The sequence below is a fragment of the Podarcis bocagei genome (genome assembly GCF_964188305.1).
Source record: "Podarcis bocagei genome assembly, chromosome: 1".
NCBI lineage: Eukaryota > Metazoa > Chordata > Lepidosauria > Squamata > Lacertidae > Podarcis > Podarcis bocagei.
In genome coordinates, this window is record NC_138125.1 from 123,659,047 (window position 1) to 123,677,176 (window position 18,130).

Consider the following 18,130-nt stretch of genomic DNA (forward strand, 5'->3'; position numbering starts at 1 on the left):
AAATGTCCTTTTGCAACTTGGCTTGAACTAAAGCCTAGCTGCGAAGAACAATTCCTGCAACTGGATCCAAGCAAGACTTAGGACAAGGAATAAAGACATTTTTTTTGAAAGTGTTCTTAGAGCTCAATTCAATCCATATTGAAGGGTGGCAAGTCTAAATCAAGGAGGTCTATCTCTTTGGACACATAACATAAATTCTCCATTATTTTGGTATTCTACGAGTGTTGACTCAAATACTGTATGTCAAGCATCACTTTCAAATATTGACTCCTAGGGTAACCCAGGACTTCCTGGCAATGCGGGTCCCCCAGGCAAGGATGGGCCTCCGGGCCCAGCTGGTTCTACTGGTCCTGCTGGTGGCCCAGGAGCTGCTGGTCCCAAAGGTGAGCCTGGCCCACCAGGTGAAAAAGGTCCGGCAGGTGTAAAAGGAGAACCAGTAAGTACATTATTTGGGCGTTTATAAAATAGAGTTAAAAATATTCGGTGAAAGATTACTGTTTTCCTGTGACGTCTTACTTCTGATACGCAAAAATTACAAATGCAGTGATTACACTGATCTGTTGTGGGTGTGTAATAAATTAGGACCAATCTTTACAGCTAGTCATAGCAGCTCTTCTTCTTAATCAATGCATTACCTTGCCTGCATGTCAAAATGGGTGCTCATCACTCTCCCGGGGGTGGGGGACAGTTGCATCCCCTTACTCTTGGCCTCCTTCCTCTGATGGCTTAGGCACAGGCCATTGAAGGGGAATTCCCCATGGCCAGCAGGAGTTCAGGGGCGGTCTTCCTGCCCATGACACCGTCTTCAAACAGGCCAATCAGTGGCCCCACCTGGAGGGCAGTGCCTTGCTGTCTGGCTGGCTATTGGCTGCTGTCTCCTCCAGTCTGGAAGCAAGGCTTAAAAGGCTAGCTGCATGGAGATTTAACATCGCTACAAAAAAATTTCATTTACTTAAGTTTTTGTTAACACTCTTCAAATGGTAAGGAGTAAACATACACATTCCTGCCAACGTAGCAGTTCGAAAGCACATCAAAGTGCAAGTAGATAAATAGGTACCGCTCCGGCGGGAAGGTAAACAACGTTTCCGTGCGCTGCTCTGGTTTGCCAGAAGCGGCTTAGTCATGCTGGCCACATGACCCAGAAGCTGTACGCCAACTCCCTCGGCCAATAAAGCGAGATGAGCGCCGCAACCCCAGAGTCGGTCACGACTGGACCTAATGGTCCGGGGTCCCTTTAGCTAAACATACACATTGTTTTATCTATATCACAGGATTGGATAATGGTTTTTGATCCTAGTTTTCAGGGCAAGCTCAAATCATAGTTTGCCAGTTCACATTAAATGGTAAACTATGGTTGGCCTCAAACCAGGAAATGGGGGAAGGATTTCCCAGGCTCATGGACAGGAGAATACTTCAAGCTCGATGTTTCTGCCAGGGTCATTCACATAGCGCCAAACTATGGTTCTGCATTATGCCTCAACCATTCCTCTGTTTCTTAGAAATGGAGCAACTCAGAATGTAAAAAGTATCCCCCCCCCCCTTTAAACATAATTGGTGGGAGGCAAGACTTTAAGTCAGCCTTCCTCAATTTTTGGGTTCCTCAATGTTGTTGATCAGGCCCAGCCATCTGGATAAATGGCACAGGATTGTGGGGCTTGCAGTCCAACAACATCTGGGGACCTAAGATTGGATTATTCATTATCTGGCTCTAAAAGCCTTAGCGAAAGTTTTATCAGAACACTATTTCTAAGAAATATGGAGGCCCATAATCGTGACAGGGGCCCATGGGTCCATTTGCTCACTGGAGAAGCTGTTATGGCACCACACAAACACTGCAACCAAGCACACACCACACTGTTCTGTTGGCTACAACATACCGCTTCTTTCAAGCCTAATCTTAATGAGGAGAGGGAGACCTCGTGAGTGTCAGGGAAGATGGTCTCCATTATGCTCTGCAAGGCATGGAGTGCATTTTCATCTGTACCATCTCTGCTCAGCTGAGCATGTTCTGCAATAGAAACCTTCTCCCCCATCCCCCCAGCTACACATATCTCAGTAAGCTTCAAAAGCCATTTTCTGCATCTGTATTTGTTGGTCTGGGGAAAATGTTTATTGTCCAAGGCGATAAATACAATCAGTAAATAAATCCCATAAACAAATTTGTTTCTGTATTTCTCTTCATAGGGTTTTCCAGGTCCTTCAGGATTGGGTGGCATACCTGGGCAACGTGGTTCTGTAGGGTTGCCCGGCCCGAGAGGTCCATCTGGTGCCAATGGCGCACCTGGCGGAAAGGTAAGGCATTATTCCACTACTTTTAATTCTCCAAATTATTTAACAGAACAAACGTTTTGTGTTTTTAGAAATTAGGTCTTGAAGTGATGTGTGTGTGTGTGTGTGTGTGAGCTTCATAAAGAAATGTGTGAGGAAGCTGTTTTGTGGACAAGTCCCCAGTGATTGGTGATTTCCTCCAGAGTTATAAAACATAGAATTCCATTTTTGTGTCAGTATCTGCAGTTTTGTGGTACTATATGGTGACATTATGTCAATGATGGTCAGTGTGGTGGGAGAGATGGTAGTAATCACTTGCCTTCACTGAATAGAGTCCAAGGAAGAACAAGCTTAATTATTTACTGACAGATGCAATGCAATACTGCTGGAGGCAGGAAGTGGCTGGGTCAGCCCCATGGGGGCAGCTTTTGACTAGCCAGCAGCTTTCAATATGGGTGCAAGCTGGTATAATTAGCCGGTATCAAGGAAATGAGAGGTTCCCCCCCTCCCCCAGTAGTTTTGGAGTTTGCTTATGATGGGCAGAAATGTTATTGAGCCCTTTTGCATACCCCATTGCTTTAAAGCTCTTGCCACCTCTCTACCCCTCTAGCAATGAACGGACCACACACTCAAGTAAATTTAAAAGCTTTACTTACTAACTCCTAAAGTCTGATTCATGCATTGTTCCTCGCAGCAGCAAGGAGAACCACAGGTAGATTACTCTTGGGTGTCTAATACAGCATATAGTTCCAAACATGCAAGTTCAGACCCGTCTGTCTTGGTGGATTACATAGTGAGAAGAGAGAGTGAGGAATAGGAAAAGAAGCAGCTTCACTTTCTCCCTCGAGAAGAGGTTTGACCCAGCTGAGTCTAGGAACAGCTCTCTATGGCCTTAACTTCTTCATGCCTACAACAGCTCACATTTAGCAGGGTTTTTAAAAAATGTCCGTATGTCATTAATCCATCTGTTTTTCCATTGCAGGGTGAAGATGGCAAACCAGGATCCAATGGTAGCCCAGGAGAACGAGGACCTCAAGGTCCACCAGGTCCAATGGGCCTCAATGGAGCACCCGGAGAACCAGGCAGAGACGTATGGAAATAATTTCATCTTAGTTCTATCCTAGGGATAAACACACACTGCATGTAGAAATTTTGCCCACCTAAAATGAGACAAATTAGCCTCATTCAAACATCCTGTTGTACATCCTAGTACAGAGACTAGGAAAGACTTGGTCTTCCTTCTGTGGGAAGCTGGATACCGGTTTGCACCCATGCATGCACATTGCTTGATTTCTTTGAATTTGATTACAGTGGTGCCCCGCAAAACGAATGCCTCGCAAGACGGAAAACTCGCTAGACGAAAGAGTTTTCCATTTTGGAGGTGCTTCGCAAAACAAATTTCCTATGGGCTTGCTTCGCAAGACGACAATGTCTTGCGAGTTCCTGCTGGTTTTTTTCCCTCCCCCCCTTTTTCTAAGCTGCTAAACCGCTTATCAGCTGATCCGATCAGCAGATAAGCCGCTAAAAGCCACTAATAGCGCTAATAGCGCTAATAGCGCTAATCCGCTAATCCTTCAATGGGCTTGCTTCGCAAGACGAAAAAACCGCTAGACGAAGAGAATCACAAAACGGATTCTTTTCGTCTTGCGAGGCACCACTGTACTGTACAAGACAAAGGCCCTTACTTCCTGGGAGACCCATTTGTTGCTGTCACATGGGTTGGAGGGAGAGCTGGACAAGCTTCCTCTGGTGTGCCTGAGTGACTGTTGCTTGACTGTAGCACTGCTTATTTTGCACCCCTGTGGCCAGTCAGCTGCAACAGCCAGCCTTCTGGGGGCAGAGACTCCAAGCAGACCAGAGAAGGAACCTGTCCAAACTGGTCTATGCCTAGACATTAAAGGCTTATTTGCACATCTTTGTGCTTGGTTTCTCTTCACATGATTATGGTTTAATTCAGACTCACAGCTGAACATAAGACCAGTTTCAATGAAAAGCATTGTGTCAGAGGTAGCATGGAAGTTTAATGTGTGATTCCCTATTCGGGCACGCATATCAGCATGTGGTACTGCGTTCCTCTTCATGTGCGATGTGTGGGAAATCCCTTAATGAGTGAGCAATCTCAGAAAAGCAGCAGCAGCCTCTTTTGACATGCCATTATGACCACGATAATTTCAAAGTTAAACTCTTGGTGGAAATATCACTCCAGAGCTAAATCTTTCCGAAATGTTAAAGGATTTCTCTTAAGAAATCCAGTCTTTCCCTTTGCTTCAATCTGTTTATACTTATATTTAAAGCCTTCTTTCTCCCATATTTCTCAGGGTAACCCTGGATCAGATGGTTTACCAGGTCGTGATGGGTCTTCAGGACCAAAGGTGAGAAGCAACTTAACCAAGGTGGTCATGTGTGCTCTTGCTAGTCCTAATCAATACAGTGGACCTTGGTTCTTGAACTCAATCCATTCGACTTCCAAAATGTTGACAAACCAAGGCGTGTGAACAATGCCAACAGCCAAAACGGATGTTCAGCTTCTGAAAAACGTTCGCAAACCAGAAAACTTACTTCCAGGTTTGCGGCGTTCGGGAGCCGATTTGTTTGTCAACTAAGCCATTCGGGAACCAAGGTACCGCCGTACTAGCATTTGACTGTGTTTATGGTCATTTAGAAAATTAAATGAATTCCTCACGTTGGCCATTTGTTGTCTCCTCAGGGTGATCGTGGTGAAAATGGATCTCCTGGTTTGCCAGGGGCTCCAGGTCATGTGGGTCCCCCAGGTAATACTGGTCCAGCTGGGAAATCAGGCGAGAGAGGACATCCAGTAAGTGCTGCCTTCCTATGTTTCCTTACTAGCATCTATGTGATAGTAAACTAGCAGGGTATTAACAGTACGCTAGGCTTTTTCCACCTCCGTCTGACACCACAAGGAAGCGGGGAACCCATCAGCAATACCACAGCGAGGAAGGCACTTTCCCAAGAGATTTACCGTATTTTTCGCTCTATAGGACACACCCGACCATAGGACGCACCTTGTTTTAGAGGGGGAGAACAAGGAAAAAAATTCCCCCCCTCTCTGCTCAGCGCCCCTTCAGCGAAGCAGCAGGAGAAACGGAGCCCCTTCCATTTCTCCTCCTGCTTCACTGAAGGGGCGCTGCGCAGCTCTCCCTCTCTGCTGAAGCCAGAAGAGTCTTGCTCTCCCGGCTTCAGCGAAAGGAACCTGAAGCCTTCGGAGTGCAGCGCGAGTTCCCGCTGTGCTCGGAAGGCTTCAGGCAGCTATCCCTGAAGCCTGGAGAGCAAGAGGGGTCGGTGTGCACCGACCCCTCTCGGTCTCCAGGCTTCAGCGAAAGCAACGCAAAGCCTCCGGAGCGTGGAGGGAGCGCTCCCTCTGCGTTTCGGAGGCTTCGTGTTGCTATCGCTGAAGCCAAGGAGCCTGCATTCGTTCCATAGGATGCACACACATTTCCCCTTCATTTTTGGAGGGGGAAAAGTGCGTCCTATAGAGTGAAAAATACGGCACCTTGCCCGTTTAGTGGATTTTCTTTGGGTGAATTGCTTCGAGTCGATCCCACTAACTAGCAATTGCAAAAAAAAAAAGCCTTATCGAAACAGGAATTTTCAAAATGATTTAGTTATTTGTAATGTCATTTCCTTTGAAATGCTGAAAACAGTGGGATGTGACCATGTGTCATACTCTAGTGCTCTAGAACAGAATTTCCTCCACTGAAACAACTTGAATTTGGATTTTTCAACGACCTACTGCCATTTTTTCCGATGAAAAGCCACTCCAAGTTAAATCCAGGGGCATACACCAACATGACCTGAGGGCACTGTGAAAAACTGTGCTGCCTACAAAGTGTTATTTTTCTAGAACAAGAGGTGCCGGAATGCACCATGAATCCCTCCTTTTTCTCTTATACAGTGGTACCTCAGGTTAAGTATGGGTTAAGTACAGAGGTCCGTTCCTAACCTGAAACTGTTCTTAACCTAAAGCACCACTTTACTTTATGGGGTCTCCTGCTGCCGCTGTGCCGCCACTGCACAATGTCTGGTCTCATCCTGAAGCAAAGTTCTTAACCCGAGGTACTATTTATGGGTTAGCGGAGTCTGTAACCTGAAGCGTCTGTAACCCGAGGTACCACTGTAATGGCAACGGCACCCACCTGAGAGGTGCCAGCACTGAGTTCCAATTAGTTCTGGCTGAAAAAAGCCCTGAGCATACATGTGTTGTTTTTTAAAAATGGAAGTGATGTTTGTTCATTATGTTTGCTAATATATTTGGGAGCTTGGGATGTGAATGTTTTCTCTGTTTTGTGACACATCCAGTTTATAGCCAGAAAATCGATTCTCGGCATAGACATAATCCTGTGTTGTTGTTTGTTACAGGGACCTGCTGGTCCAGTCGGCCCTGCTGGCCCTGCTGGTGCCCGTGGTGCTCCCGTAAGTCTCTGCTTCAGAACTTTTCATGTATGTGTCCAGGGCAGCTGTCTACCAGCTCCACCTGGTACGCAGGCTGAGACCCTACCTGCCTGCAGACTGTCTCGCCAGAGTGGTGCATGCTCTAGTTATCTCTCGCTTGGACTACTGCAATGCGCTCTATGTGGGGCTACCTTTGAAGGTGACCCGGAAACTACAACTAATCCAGAATGAGGCAGCTAGACTGGAGACTGGGAGCGGCCGCTGAGACCATATAACACCGGTCTTGAAAAACCTACACTGGCTCCCAATACGTTTCTGAGCACATTTCAAAGTGTTGCTGCTGACCTTTAAAGCCCCAAACGGCCTTGGTCCAGTATACCTGAAGGAGTGTTTCCACCCCCATCATTCAGCCTGGACACTGAGGTCCAGCGCTGAGGGCCTTCTGGTGGTTCCCTCACTGCGAGAAGCCAAGTTACAGGGAACCAGGCAGAGGGCCTTCTCGGTAGTGGCACCCGCCCTGTGGAACGCCCACCCACCAGATGTCAAAGAGAAAAATAACTACCAAACTTTTAGAAGACATCTGAAGGCAGCCCTGTTTAGGGAGGCTTTTAATGTTTAATAGGTTATTGTATTTTAGTGTTTTGTTGGAAGCCGCCCAGAGTGGCTGGGGAAACCCAGCCAGATGGGCGGGGTATAAATAATAAATTATTATTATTATATTACTAGTTCTCATTAAACCCAAGTATACTCTTATGAAAACTCTTTGTCAATATGCTTCTACAAGGGCCCTGCGGGTGCACGTGGTGACAAAGGTGAAGCCGGTGAACGTGGCAGCAATGGGATGAAGGGCCACCGAGGATTCCCTGGTAACCCCGGACCCCCTGGTCCAAGTGTAAGTTTGCAGAACTCTCCTGCCTTTCTTGCGTAAGAGGGGGAAAATGCTGGATTTGTTTCACGACCCCAGTGTTTAGCACAATATGTAACTTTGACAAGAACGAAAAGTATCACAAGTGATCCCTACAGTGCCTGGATTATCCACCAAATGATGTACAATTTAATGTTTTGGCAGAGGAAACCAGGAGTGATTTTGCAGGCGTTTTGTGGAGGAAACATGCCTAGCAATATCACTTGGGAATATAATTATTTCATTTTTGTAGGAGTAAAGTTGAACCTTTTGGGATATCCCAGTATCCTTGGCAGCAATGCATGAGAGAAACTCCTTACTGTTTTGTTACTGGCATTAATAGACCACTCATTTATGGGTAGGTCACATTCAAAACAGCAAAGAAATTAAAAAATGGCATTTCAGTTTTCTGATAGCCCATATGCACAATGGCTCTAAGCCAGAGGAAGTTTGTTGTACTTAAGCCTCCTTGAAATCCACGTAAAACATGGAATTGTGTCATTGATTTCAATAGGACTTAAGTCCAGCTAACATTATTTGATCAGTGGAGCCAATGCTGAAATCAATAGATAATCCCTGAGTTACCTACCTTTAAAGCGACTGGTACCACCTATATTCTAGAATGGAAGCATTCAAGTTGTATTTAATTCCGAGAACACTTAGCTTCTAAACCATGCACATTAACATAGCTTATGGTCCCATACAAAACTGTAATAATGAAAATAGAGAACCATTTTATTTATATTTGACCCGGCCAGTGTAATAGCTCAGAGGTGGGGATCTTTTTTCTGGCTGTCAAGCTAGATTATTGTCTCCCCACCTCAGTGGGTCACATTTGACAGCTATGCAGGGCCACCCACCTGTCAGTCACATGAGGTCATGATGGTGTCAGGTGATGCTGCACTTTGAAGCCCTGATTTTCGGGACGTCAAAGTGCAGCACAGAGCTGCCGGAAAGCCCTTTTGCAAACAACCCTTCACTGCTATTTGAATCCCTAGGTTTCAGAGATTGGAAGAGAAGTGCTGTGAGGGAGAAGCTCTATCCCATGGAAACTACTTTCCCCTCCTGGAGCAAGGCATAAATCCACCCATCTCAGCTGGATGAGCAGGGGAAGCATGCCTTGCTGCAGCAAATGAACAATCGGGATTTCAATTTAAGCTCCCAGTTTGTACCCTTACTTGTCCCATACCTGATGTCATGCATCTGATATCTAGAGAGGTTCTACCTTTGGAGTTTGATGTTCCAGTTAACTTGCATGCCGAATAGCTGTAGATATATATATATTCATCTTCTATGGATTGCCAGATCTTGTAGTGAGTGCAACAATACAGGTGTTCCAATGTAAAGAAAAGAATGTAAAAACTGGATTTTACTAGATCTACATCATTATTATTTTTTTGACAGGGTGCATTGGGTCCTCAAGGTCCAAGTGGAAGCCCAGGACCTGCTGGTGCAAGAGTAAGTAACCTGTTGATTCTGTCCAACCTGAATGCATTCTCAAATTATGGCTAGACAGCTGAGAGAGAACTAACTTTCTCCTCCTCCTCCTCCTCCTCCTCCTCCTCCTCCTTCTCCTCCTCCTCCTTCCTCTTCTGTTTAGGGTCCCCCTGGTCCAAATGGCCCACCTGGAAAAGATGGTACAAGTGGCTACCCAGGTCCCATTGGCCCTCCAGGTCCTCGTGGAAGCAGAGGTGAATCTGGCGCTCCGGTAAGGGAATCAGCACTCTTTAAGATGATGAAAAGTGAGAAGCATCGTCTTGAAAGCTAGTCTCCATACCGTCTGGGAGCCCAGCACAAGACTTGACAAGAAGGGAGATCAAGTTTGTGCCCAAAGGGATCTGAACAGAGCTTCTCAATAAAGAGTGGCAAAAATAAAAGCTGCAGAGTTTAGCCTGACCATGCTGAATTTCAGGCAAATGGCTTTTCCTTATGAGAGCTGTACCTGAGCCAGAGTTATGGTACCCAATCCTGAGTGTGGGAAGTAGGTGGCACTAAACAGACAGCTTCCGCACTACAACTGGCCACATGCACAGCCAGTTACAATGAAAGTGAAGGTGTCTATCCAGCTGGCCTCACTATTCAGATTTATTCAGATTTGTTGCTCACAAAGCTCAAGCTGAGTGATAGAAGGTTCTTGCGTATTTCATAGGTATGATGATAAAATAGAAGGATTAATAGAATAAAATAAAATAAACAGATAATGATTATTATATCTGCTGTTTCTATTGGGTGACAGTACATTTCCGAACACAAGTCAAAGTGTTGGTGCTGACCTTTAAAGCCCTAAACGGCCTCGGTCCTGTATACCTGAAGGAGCATCTCCACCTCCATCGTTCTGCCCGGACTCTTAGGTCCAGTGCTGAGGGCCTTCTGGCGGTTCCCTCACTGCGAGAAGCCAGGTTACAGGGAACCATGCAGAGGGCCTTCTCGGTGGTGGCACCCGCCCTGTGGAACGCCCTCTCACCAGATGTCAAAGAGAAAACCAACTACCAGACTTTTAGAAGACATCTGAAGGCAGCCCTGTTTAGGGAAGCTTTTAATAGGTTATTGTATTTTAATATTCTGTTGGAAGCTGCCTAGAGTGGCTGGAGAAACCCAGCCAGATGGGCGGGGTATAAATTATTATTATTATTATTATTATTATTATTATTATTATTATTATTATTATATAACAAGGCACAGTTATGGACTGAAATATCACTGGGGAGAGGACTAGTCTGAAACCTTTCCTATCTAAATAGTCCAGTGTCATGTGGTTAGTGGACTAGGGGAACTAAGCTAGTCCCCTAAATGTTCCCAGTAAATAAGAGTATTAAAGCATTAAAGCCTAGTGCCTTCTTTCCAAAGCCTGGGAAGCTTCTGCCTGGTTTAGGGAGGGAGGTATAACACTCTCCCCCCCCCCAATCGCCTTCACAAGCTGGCCCTAACTGTTCAACTATTAAAATTTCACCACACGCCACTGAAATAGCCACATACAAGACCAGATCAAAGATAAGCTTGACCAAAGGATAAATATTTAGTCCAACCCTATGTGGAGATTTTGAGCCTGGTGTCTTGCAGCATAAGACTAAAAGTGCCAGTAACACTGACTGGTCCTTTTCTTTGAGTGTACAGATGAACTAATGTACATGTGCATTTTTGAGTTATGGGCGGGGCTTGTTTTATTTTCTAGGGTCCTGCGGGTCATGGTGGTCCTCCAGGGCCTCCTGGTCAACCTGGAGCTCCTGGTCCATGCTGCGGAGGTGGTGGCCCAGAGAACCTTGAAAAAGGGCCATCCTACTACAGAGACCAGCCAGATGAGGACAAAATAGCCATGAGCGATATTTTAACTTCGCTGAAGTCAATCAACAACCAAATCGAAAACATCGTTAGCCCCGATGGCTCACGGAAGAACCCAGCTCGGAATTGCAGAGATCTGAAGTTCTGCCATCCTGAACTTAAGAGTGGTATGTTCATTTCTGTTCTGATCCAGGTCATAGAGAAGTCAGTGAGAAATATGCAGTCTCAAGAAAAGAACCGGGCATCGCGAGGGACACAGAACTGCCCCATAGATCTCGTTTCCCTCTCTTTCTGGTAAAGACTGGTAATATAAAATGTGGTGCTCCGTTGGTACACTATGCATTTCTTAATCAATGACAGCAAATGATGCTGCACCATGTAATGCTCAATGTAATCATATTATATATTTCCATGAAGAGGGGAGAAGGAGGGATCGACTAGTGGCTGATTCCTGCACTTAGCCACAACAGGAGGCAATGAACTACATTAGCTCCAAGTCTGGAATAGTTTCAGGGCTGGATTGCAGGCAAATTGTGGAAATAATAGGGCTTGGGATCCTATAACTATACTATATAACTATAACCTATAACTTTAATGTTTGATGTTTTATTCTGTTTCTGTATATGCTGGAAGCTGCCCAGAGTGGCTGGGGCAACCCAGTCAGATTGGCAGGGTATTATTATTATTATTATTATTATTATTATTATTATTATTATTATTACCAAAGTGCTTGATGTTCCTGATAATGAAGAAATGTGTCGGGGGAATGTGTAGCTGTTATTCAGTTGAATTAGACTTTGAAGGAAGTGTAAAGATTAACAGTACTAAATATGACCCAGCAAACGTTAAGAGCATACAAGTGTAGAGTGATATTATCGTTTAGGTTTGTATTCTTCCCAAAGTAACCCCACAAGGCAGCAGAAGCCTTTGGCATCCAGTGTGAGGAAGAATCTAATCCCAGGTTAAAGAATGGCCTTTTGCTTTGTCACTTTAGGGGAGTACTGGATCGATCCCAACCAAGGTTGCAAATTGGACGCCATTAAAGTATACTGCAATATGGAAACTGGAGAGACGTGCATCAGTGCTAATCCTATGAGTGTTCCAAAGAAGAACTGGTGGACAAGCCCAGGACCCGAAAAGAAACATATTTGGTTTGGAGAGTCTATGAATGGAGGCTTCCAGGTAAGAAGAACGATGCGTCTCCAGCCCTATCGTTCAGCCCGGACACTGATGTCCAGCTCCGAGGGCCTTCTGCCCTGTGGAACACCCTCCCATCAGATATCAAGGAGATAAACAACTATCTGACTTTTAGAAGGCTTCTGAAGGCAACCCTGTTTAGGGAAGTTTTTAATGTTTGATGCTTTATCGTGTTTTTAATATTCTGTTGGGAGCCACCCAGAGTGGCTGGGGAAACCCAGCCAGATGGACAGGGTATAAATTTTTGTTGTTGTTATCATTAATATTATTAATATTATTAATATTATTAATATTATTAATATTATTAATATTATTAATATTTGGTCAAGCAAACCTTGACTTGAGAGTGTAATTAAATTGCTTCTCAAGAAAGAAGCAACTCTGGATCCATTTCTAATTGAATGAAAAACATAATTGTCTTCTCTCCCAACTACCATAGCAACTTTCATGGCTCTTGCCATTTTTATCAGATGTTTCTTGCATTGCTAATGCTGATTTTTAAAAATATTTAAAAATATAATGTTACATGCATGGATATCTATATATATTTCCAAATTTATACGCTTGAATTTAAAAGGGGGATGTACTGGGGGAAGGCATTGATTGGAAAGACCCCCCCCAAAAAAAAATAATAATCAGGAAACAACCTTTGCCAGCTCTGGAGCTGGTATCTTTTCTTCATTTTTATTTCCTCTCCATTGTTTCCAATGGTGGTGATGGGGTGGTGGTCTTTAAAAACTGGGGAAAGCTCTTCCAACTTCACGGCAAGAGCCCAGCATGGCTTTGGTTTTGGTGCACGGACTGCCTACGCCGTCTACAACCGTCTACAACAAACAAGCCTTTTGTGTTTACCCCACAGTTCAGCTACGGAGACCCAGATCTTCCAGAAGAAGTTGCAGATGTTCAGCTGGCCTTCCTCAGAATTCTTTCTAGCCGAGCGTCTCAGAATATCACCTATCACTGCAAAAACAGTATAGCTTACATGGACGAGGCCAGCGGCAATGTGAAGAGAGCCCTGAAGATGATGAGTTCTACCGACAGCGAAATCAAGGCAGAAGGAAACAGCAAGTTCACATACACTGTCCTGGAAGATGGCTGTACTGTAAGTAAACATTGCAAAACAAAATTGAGATTCGGTTCATTGTTCCATTATGAAATTTCAGTTTTGCAAACCTCCTATTCTCACTCCTAATCTTGTGCATTTTAAAGAGCCTTAAGTTTGTAGTTATATCTTTCGATTGGATTTTATAGTGCAGAAGAACTTTAGCATTTTCCCTAGCTGACTATAGAGGGGCCGATCACAAGAGTGAGAAGTGGAACAGGAAAGTAAAACTTTGGGGCAATGCTTGCTAGCAGGGTGGTGGAAACTTTGATTCAAGCTTCCACACATATAGTTACGTACAGACATCTCATCCTCTTCACTGGATGACCAGTGACCAGTGAGCTACTCCCAGCTCAGATTGGACTGATGAATAAGGCTATCAATGGGAATAGCAAGGCTATCAATGGCTGCAAGTCAGGATGGTTGCGTGCTACTTCCTTTATCAAAGGCAGTATGCTCTGAATTCTACTTGCTGCTGATTAATACTACTGCTAATAATAATAATAATATGCATTTTCTCCCTCACATATGACTCAGAAGTCTGGGGAGGAGAATCACGATGGGTCATTCATACTTCCTCCTTCACCATGGAAGAGCCTGATAGATATTAATCCAAAGTGTCGCTAATCAAACCTTTTTAAAAGCACTTTCTGCTTTGTATTTCACAGAAACACACTGATGAATGGGGTCGAACCGTCTTTGAGTACAGAACACGCAAGACAATGCGGTTGCCGGTGATAGATATTGCACCCTTCGACATCGGCGCTCCCAATCAAGAATTTGGTGTGGACATTGGCCCGGTTTGCTTCTTATAAACCCGAGAATCATGCTCGTTCCGAACCCCAACAAACAAATTCACACTCCCATCTTTGCTCTTCTTGTCTTAACCTTGTCAGCTATTAAGAGTCAAATCAACTGTATCCCAGTTATTTATTTGCAAAAAAATTCTGGAGAGAGGGAGGAAAGAGATAAATTGAGATAAAAAATACCATTTTCTTATTTTGCTCTTTACACGACATGCAACAAAATCCCTTCTGCTGTTTCTTTCACCAAAATTGGGGAAAAAAACCTTCCAACAGTATCTCCATGGTGCTACATTACAACCTCAACACTCAGTACAGCAAAACTGTAATTATAATTGAATGCTTGCCCACCAATCAAGCACTGACGGATTCCAGCATCCAAGTTTGCCCTCCAATATAAGATGCAGTTCATAAAGCTAGAGAGAATTCCCCGTTTCAACTACCTCAACATGGACAGAAACTGGGATGAGTTTGATGATTCACACCAAGAAAACCAACTCAAAAGATGTTGGAACCAATGAATACATCTGGTCAGGTGGTTTTGTTTCTGTACTGATTATTGATGAACAGAGTACAGTCCATCTGAAGAAGTGAATGCCCCTAGTGTCAACAGACTAATATAATTTTATTGCTGGACTGCATTGTGTGATTTTTTTTTTTTTATTTTTTTTTTACCGGGTGCTCCTATACTTTCCTGTCATTGCTGGTCAAGACCACTAAAATTAGGGAAGTGTAAAAAGATTAATGTGATGGTGCTAGTTGTGTGATTTTTTTTCCACTCCTAAATCTGCAAGCCAGGTTTATTGGCTTGCATTAAAACATCAAGGCTTGACAACAATTGTAAATGTCTCTCATCAAAAGTCGTATCATTGGTAGGCCATTGCTGAGGGCTTTTCTTCCTTCCCTCTGTAAAAGTCAATAAAGATGCAAAATCGTGAGCTTCTTTTGTCACATTAACACATTTATAGTGTTGGAGGTTAACCATCTTTGTAAGCTTTTATATGGTTGTTGGTCTTTTCCTTACAGAGACACATAATAAAATATTGTAATAAAACTCTAGCGTTGCCGTTTATGTGTTTTGCTAGATAAATCTCTTTCCGGAGGTTTCATCAACGACGAATTTAGCATAGTGATCATTGATTTCTTCAGTGCCATCCAGGTCAATGGCATTTTACAGAGGAGCACGGCAAATTAGGCAAGAAGGAATTTTACAATCTACATTTCAACTGAGGAGCGGGATGGAGCAGAGGGAGAATAGTGGGGGCAGAAAGGGAGCAAATGCCGCTTCATGTATTTAGCAGGGCTGTCTTACCCATAGGCGCTAGGGGTGCAGGGCACCCGGGCGCCAGGCTCTCAGGGGCGCCCAGTGGCGTAGCGTGGGTTGTCAGCACCCGGGGCAAGGCAAGTAATTTGCTCCCCCTAACCTGTGGATTTACGCCCCCTAACCCGTGGATTTGCGCCCCCTAACCCTAACCCCCAGATGTTGCGGCCGGTGCGGCCGGGCCCCCTGCACCCCCCACGCTACGCCACTGGGGGCGCCAGGCCGAGAGTCCAGGGCCCGAGAGTTGAGTCTGGGGAAGAGCCCGCCTATTGGTCAGTGCTCCACAGAGGGCTCTGCTGCTGCAGGAGGCTCTGTGCCGTGAGTTCAGGGGCGACCGAGCCAGCAAGACACTGAGGCGGCCGGCTGCCTCCGCTCACCTGCATGCCTGGGACAGGGCAACTGGGAGGGGCGTTGAGCGGATCTTTGCACCCTGACGCCGCATATGCTTAAGACAGCCCTGGTATTTAGATATCATTTGGCTAAGGATGGGAGCAGATAACGGCCAAAGGGGAGGGAGTTGAAGAGAAGCGTTATCGTTGTTCTTGAAAAAGAACATCATTCTTGCAGGCTTAAAAACATTCAGCTGCCAGTTGGCACAATTTCCTTTCAAAGGAATATATTTTGTGTTGAAGCAGGTGCTACACTACCTAGACCAGCCTTTCCCAACCTGATACACTCCAAATGTCTTGAGCTCCAACTTCCATCAGTGAAAGCCAGCACAGGCTGCAACTGTGAGGGAGCTTCCCATGGCGTCTCCATGGCCTCCACTGATGGCCTCCTTCCTTGGGCAGCTCATAGTGGCTGCTGGAGAGTGAGCAAGGAGGAGGGGAGGCAACAACCACCAAGGCCAAGCCTCATATGACATGCCAGCTCCAAGAGGCAGGCAGAGGGCAGGGCCAGCCTTGGAAGGAAGAAAGGGGAATCAGAGCACAAGGAGTCTTAATTTCTTTTCAATTTCTTTTTTCAAGACATTTTATTCATTTTACTAATAAAGAGTACAAATAAACACACATCAATAAAGTCATACTGGATCCCAAGACTTCCCCCCATCCCATCCATGGAGTCTTATTTTGAACATCTACAACTGCATATTAGTCCGTACTCCAGTTTTTTTTTATATCAAACCATATTGTCCATAATGCTTTTTACACTACAAGTGAGTCAAAATCCTGCTCTTGTTTCCATCTGCTTACAGTGGTCTCCTAAATAACTTACAAATGTTTCCCATTCTTTTATAAAGTTTGTATCCTCTTGGTTTCTGAGGTTTCCCATCAGCTTTGCCATCTCAGCACAGTCATGGCTTGCCACTCTTCTCTGCTAGGGACTTCGACATCTTTCCAACTCCGGGCCAATAGCATCCATGTGGCTGTTGTTCCATATCTTAATTTCTATTTTTTTAAAAATGCTTTGTGCATCCACGTCTAATCCTGCAGTTATTTACTGGTGTGTGGTTTTCTTTTTATAAATCTACCAAAGAAAAATAATACAATACAATACAATACAATACAATACAATACAATACAATACAATACAATACAATACAATACAATACAATACATATTAAGGGGTTTCCTTGGGATGGTTGAAAGCATGTGTGCTGTGTCCCGCTGGTGTAGTGGTAGCACCACTCGCCCTTCTTCTGCTAGGAAATGCTCTGCAGGGGGGGAGACAAAATGGGGGGGTCTAGTAGGGTCAGTTGGAGGAAGTGATAAATGTCCCTATTTTCATCTGAGAAATGTTGGAGGACATGCATTCATAACACCACCACTTCCTGAGACAGGGCAGGCATCAGTTTTGTGTGGTCTGTGCTGTATCATCATGACCCCACCTCCATGCCATGGACAACAGGCAACTACAGATTCTCTCATTTGTCCTTCTGCTGCTGGTGGAGTGAGTGGTGTGCTGGGTGTGGAGACAGAGGAGGTGAGGTGTTGCCTCCACCAACCAAGGAACCAGAAGTGGCGGCAGCACCGTGAACAGAACAGAATTTATTAATTTCGGTCACAGACCAGTTCCAGCTCACATACAATATCAGGGAAGTCATAAAACACAATAGGGATACATGTGAATTTGCAATTGGGTATAACAGGGGCAATACAGATATAGCAGCAGTTTAAAATATATAAGTTAAATCTTAATACTAAAATATAACCTGAAATTGTCACTTAAGGCCTTAGTCATTATGGTAGCACAGCTTGTTCCCTAGGATTTACAGCAGTCTGCACAGAATTTGACCACCCTTAGCGTGAACTCTGGATCCCTGTCCTCTACCAGGGATTTTAGACATTGGAGTTTGGACCCATTTGGAGATTTTTGCATAGCAGGGATGATAAATGCAGAGTGTATATGCCCGTAGAAACAACAGCGTAACAAGGCATGAGAGACAGTTTCTACCTCCATCAAGCCACAGGGGCAGACTTGTTCCGCGTATGATTTACCTTCGAATCTGCCCTGCCATAAGGCAGATGGCAGCACGTTGAATCTAGCGAGGGTAAACAACCGTCTGTATTTAAGTATTTGTAATTTTGACAGATATTTTGCTGAGGTGAACCCTCTCCCATTATCTTTTATTGCTGGGTTTTTATTCATTTCACTCACGTGACACACCATGAACAGAGAAGCTGGAGTAGGAGCAAGCAAGTGCTACTGGTCCGTCAACAAGGCAAGTGCCTGACTATGTGACCAGGTGCCAACAGGCCTGGCCTGAGATACCACACAGTTCTCTCTTTTTCCAATTTTTTTATTAATTTCCCACATGTATAACAAAAATAACATTACAAAACACACAACAAATAAAAAACACATTTCAATACAAAAAACTAAACACAAAAAACAATTGCTTCTTC

The 18,130-nt window shown here is 44.6% G+C and overlaps 1 protein-coding gene across 2 annotated transcripts in view; it reads left to right on the plus strand.

The window, feature by feature from the left end:
* The window catches only part of COL3A1 (collagen type III alpha 1 chain), a 95,862-nt gene extending 80,845 nt beyond the window's left edge, over positions 1 to 15,017 (plus strand). For both annotated transcript variants that reach the window (XM_081194688.1, XM_081194689.1), the window contains 13 exons: positions 275 to 436; positions 2,185 to 2,292; positions 3,251 to 3,358; positions 4,587 to 4,640; positions 4,976 to 5,083; positions 6,646 to 6,699; positions 7,463 to 7,570; positions 8,987 to 9,040; positions 9,183 to 9,290; positions 10,755 to 11,028; positions 11,856 to 12,043; positions 12,918 to 13,160; positions 13,829 to 15,017. In XM_081194688.1, the coding sequence (XP_081050814.1) occupies positions 275 to 436; positions 2,185 to 2,292; positions 3,251 to 3,358; positions 4,587 to 4,640; positions 4,976 to 5,083; positions 6,646 to 6,699; positions 7,463 to 7,570; positions 8,987 to 9,040; positions 9,183 to 9,290; positions 10,755 to 11,028; positions 11,856 to 12,043; positions 12,918 to 13,160; positions 13,829 to 13,975 (1,716 nt within the window). In that variant the 3' untranslated portion in view covers positions 13,976 to 15,017. The remainder of the gene's footprint in view (positions 1 to 274; positions 437 to 2,184; positions 2,293 to 3,250; positions 3,359 to 4,586; positions 4,641 to 4,975; positions 5,084 to 6,645; positions 6,700 to 7,462; positions 7,571 to 8,986; positions 9,041 to 9,182; positions 9,291 to 10,754; positions 11,029 to 11,855; positions 12,044 to 12,917; positions 13,161 to 13,828) is intronic.
* Positions 15,018 to 18,130: the final 3,113 nt, after the last annotated feature.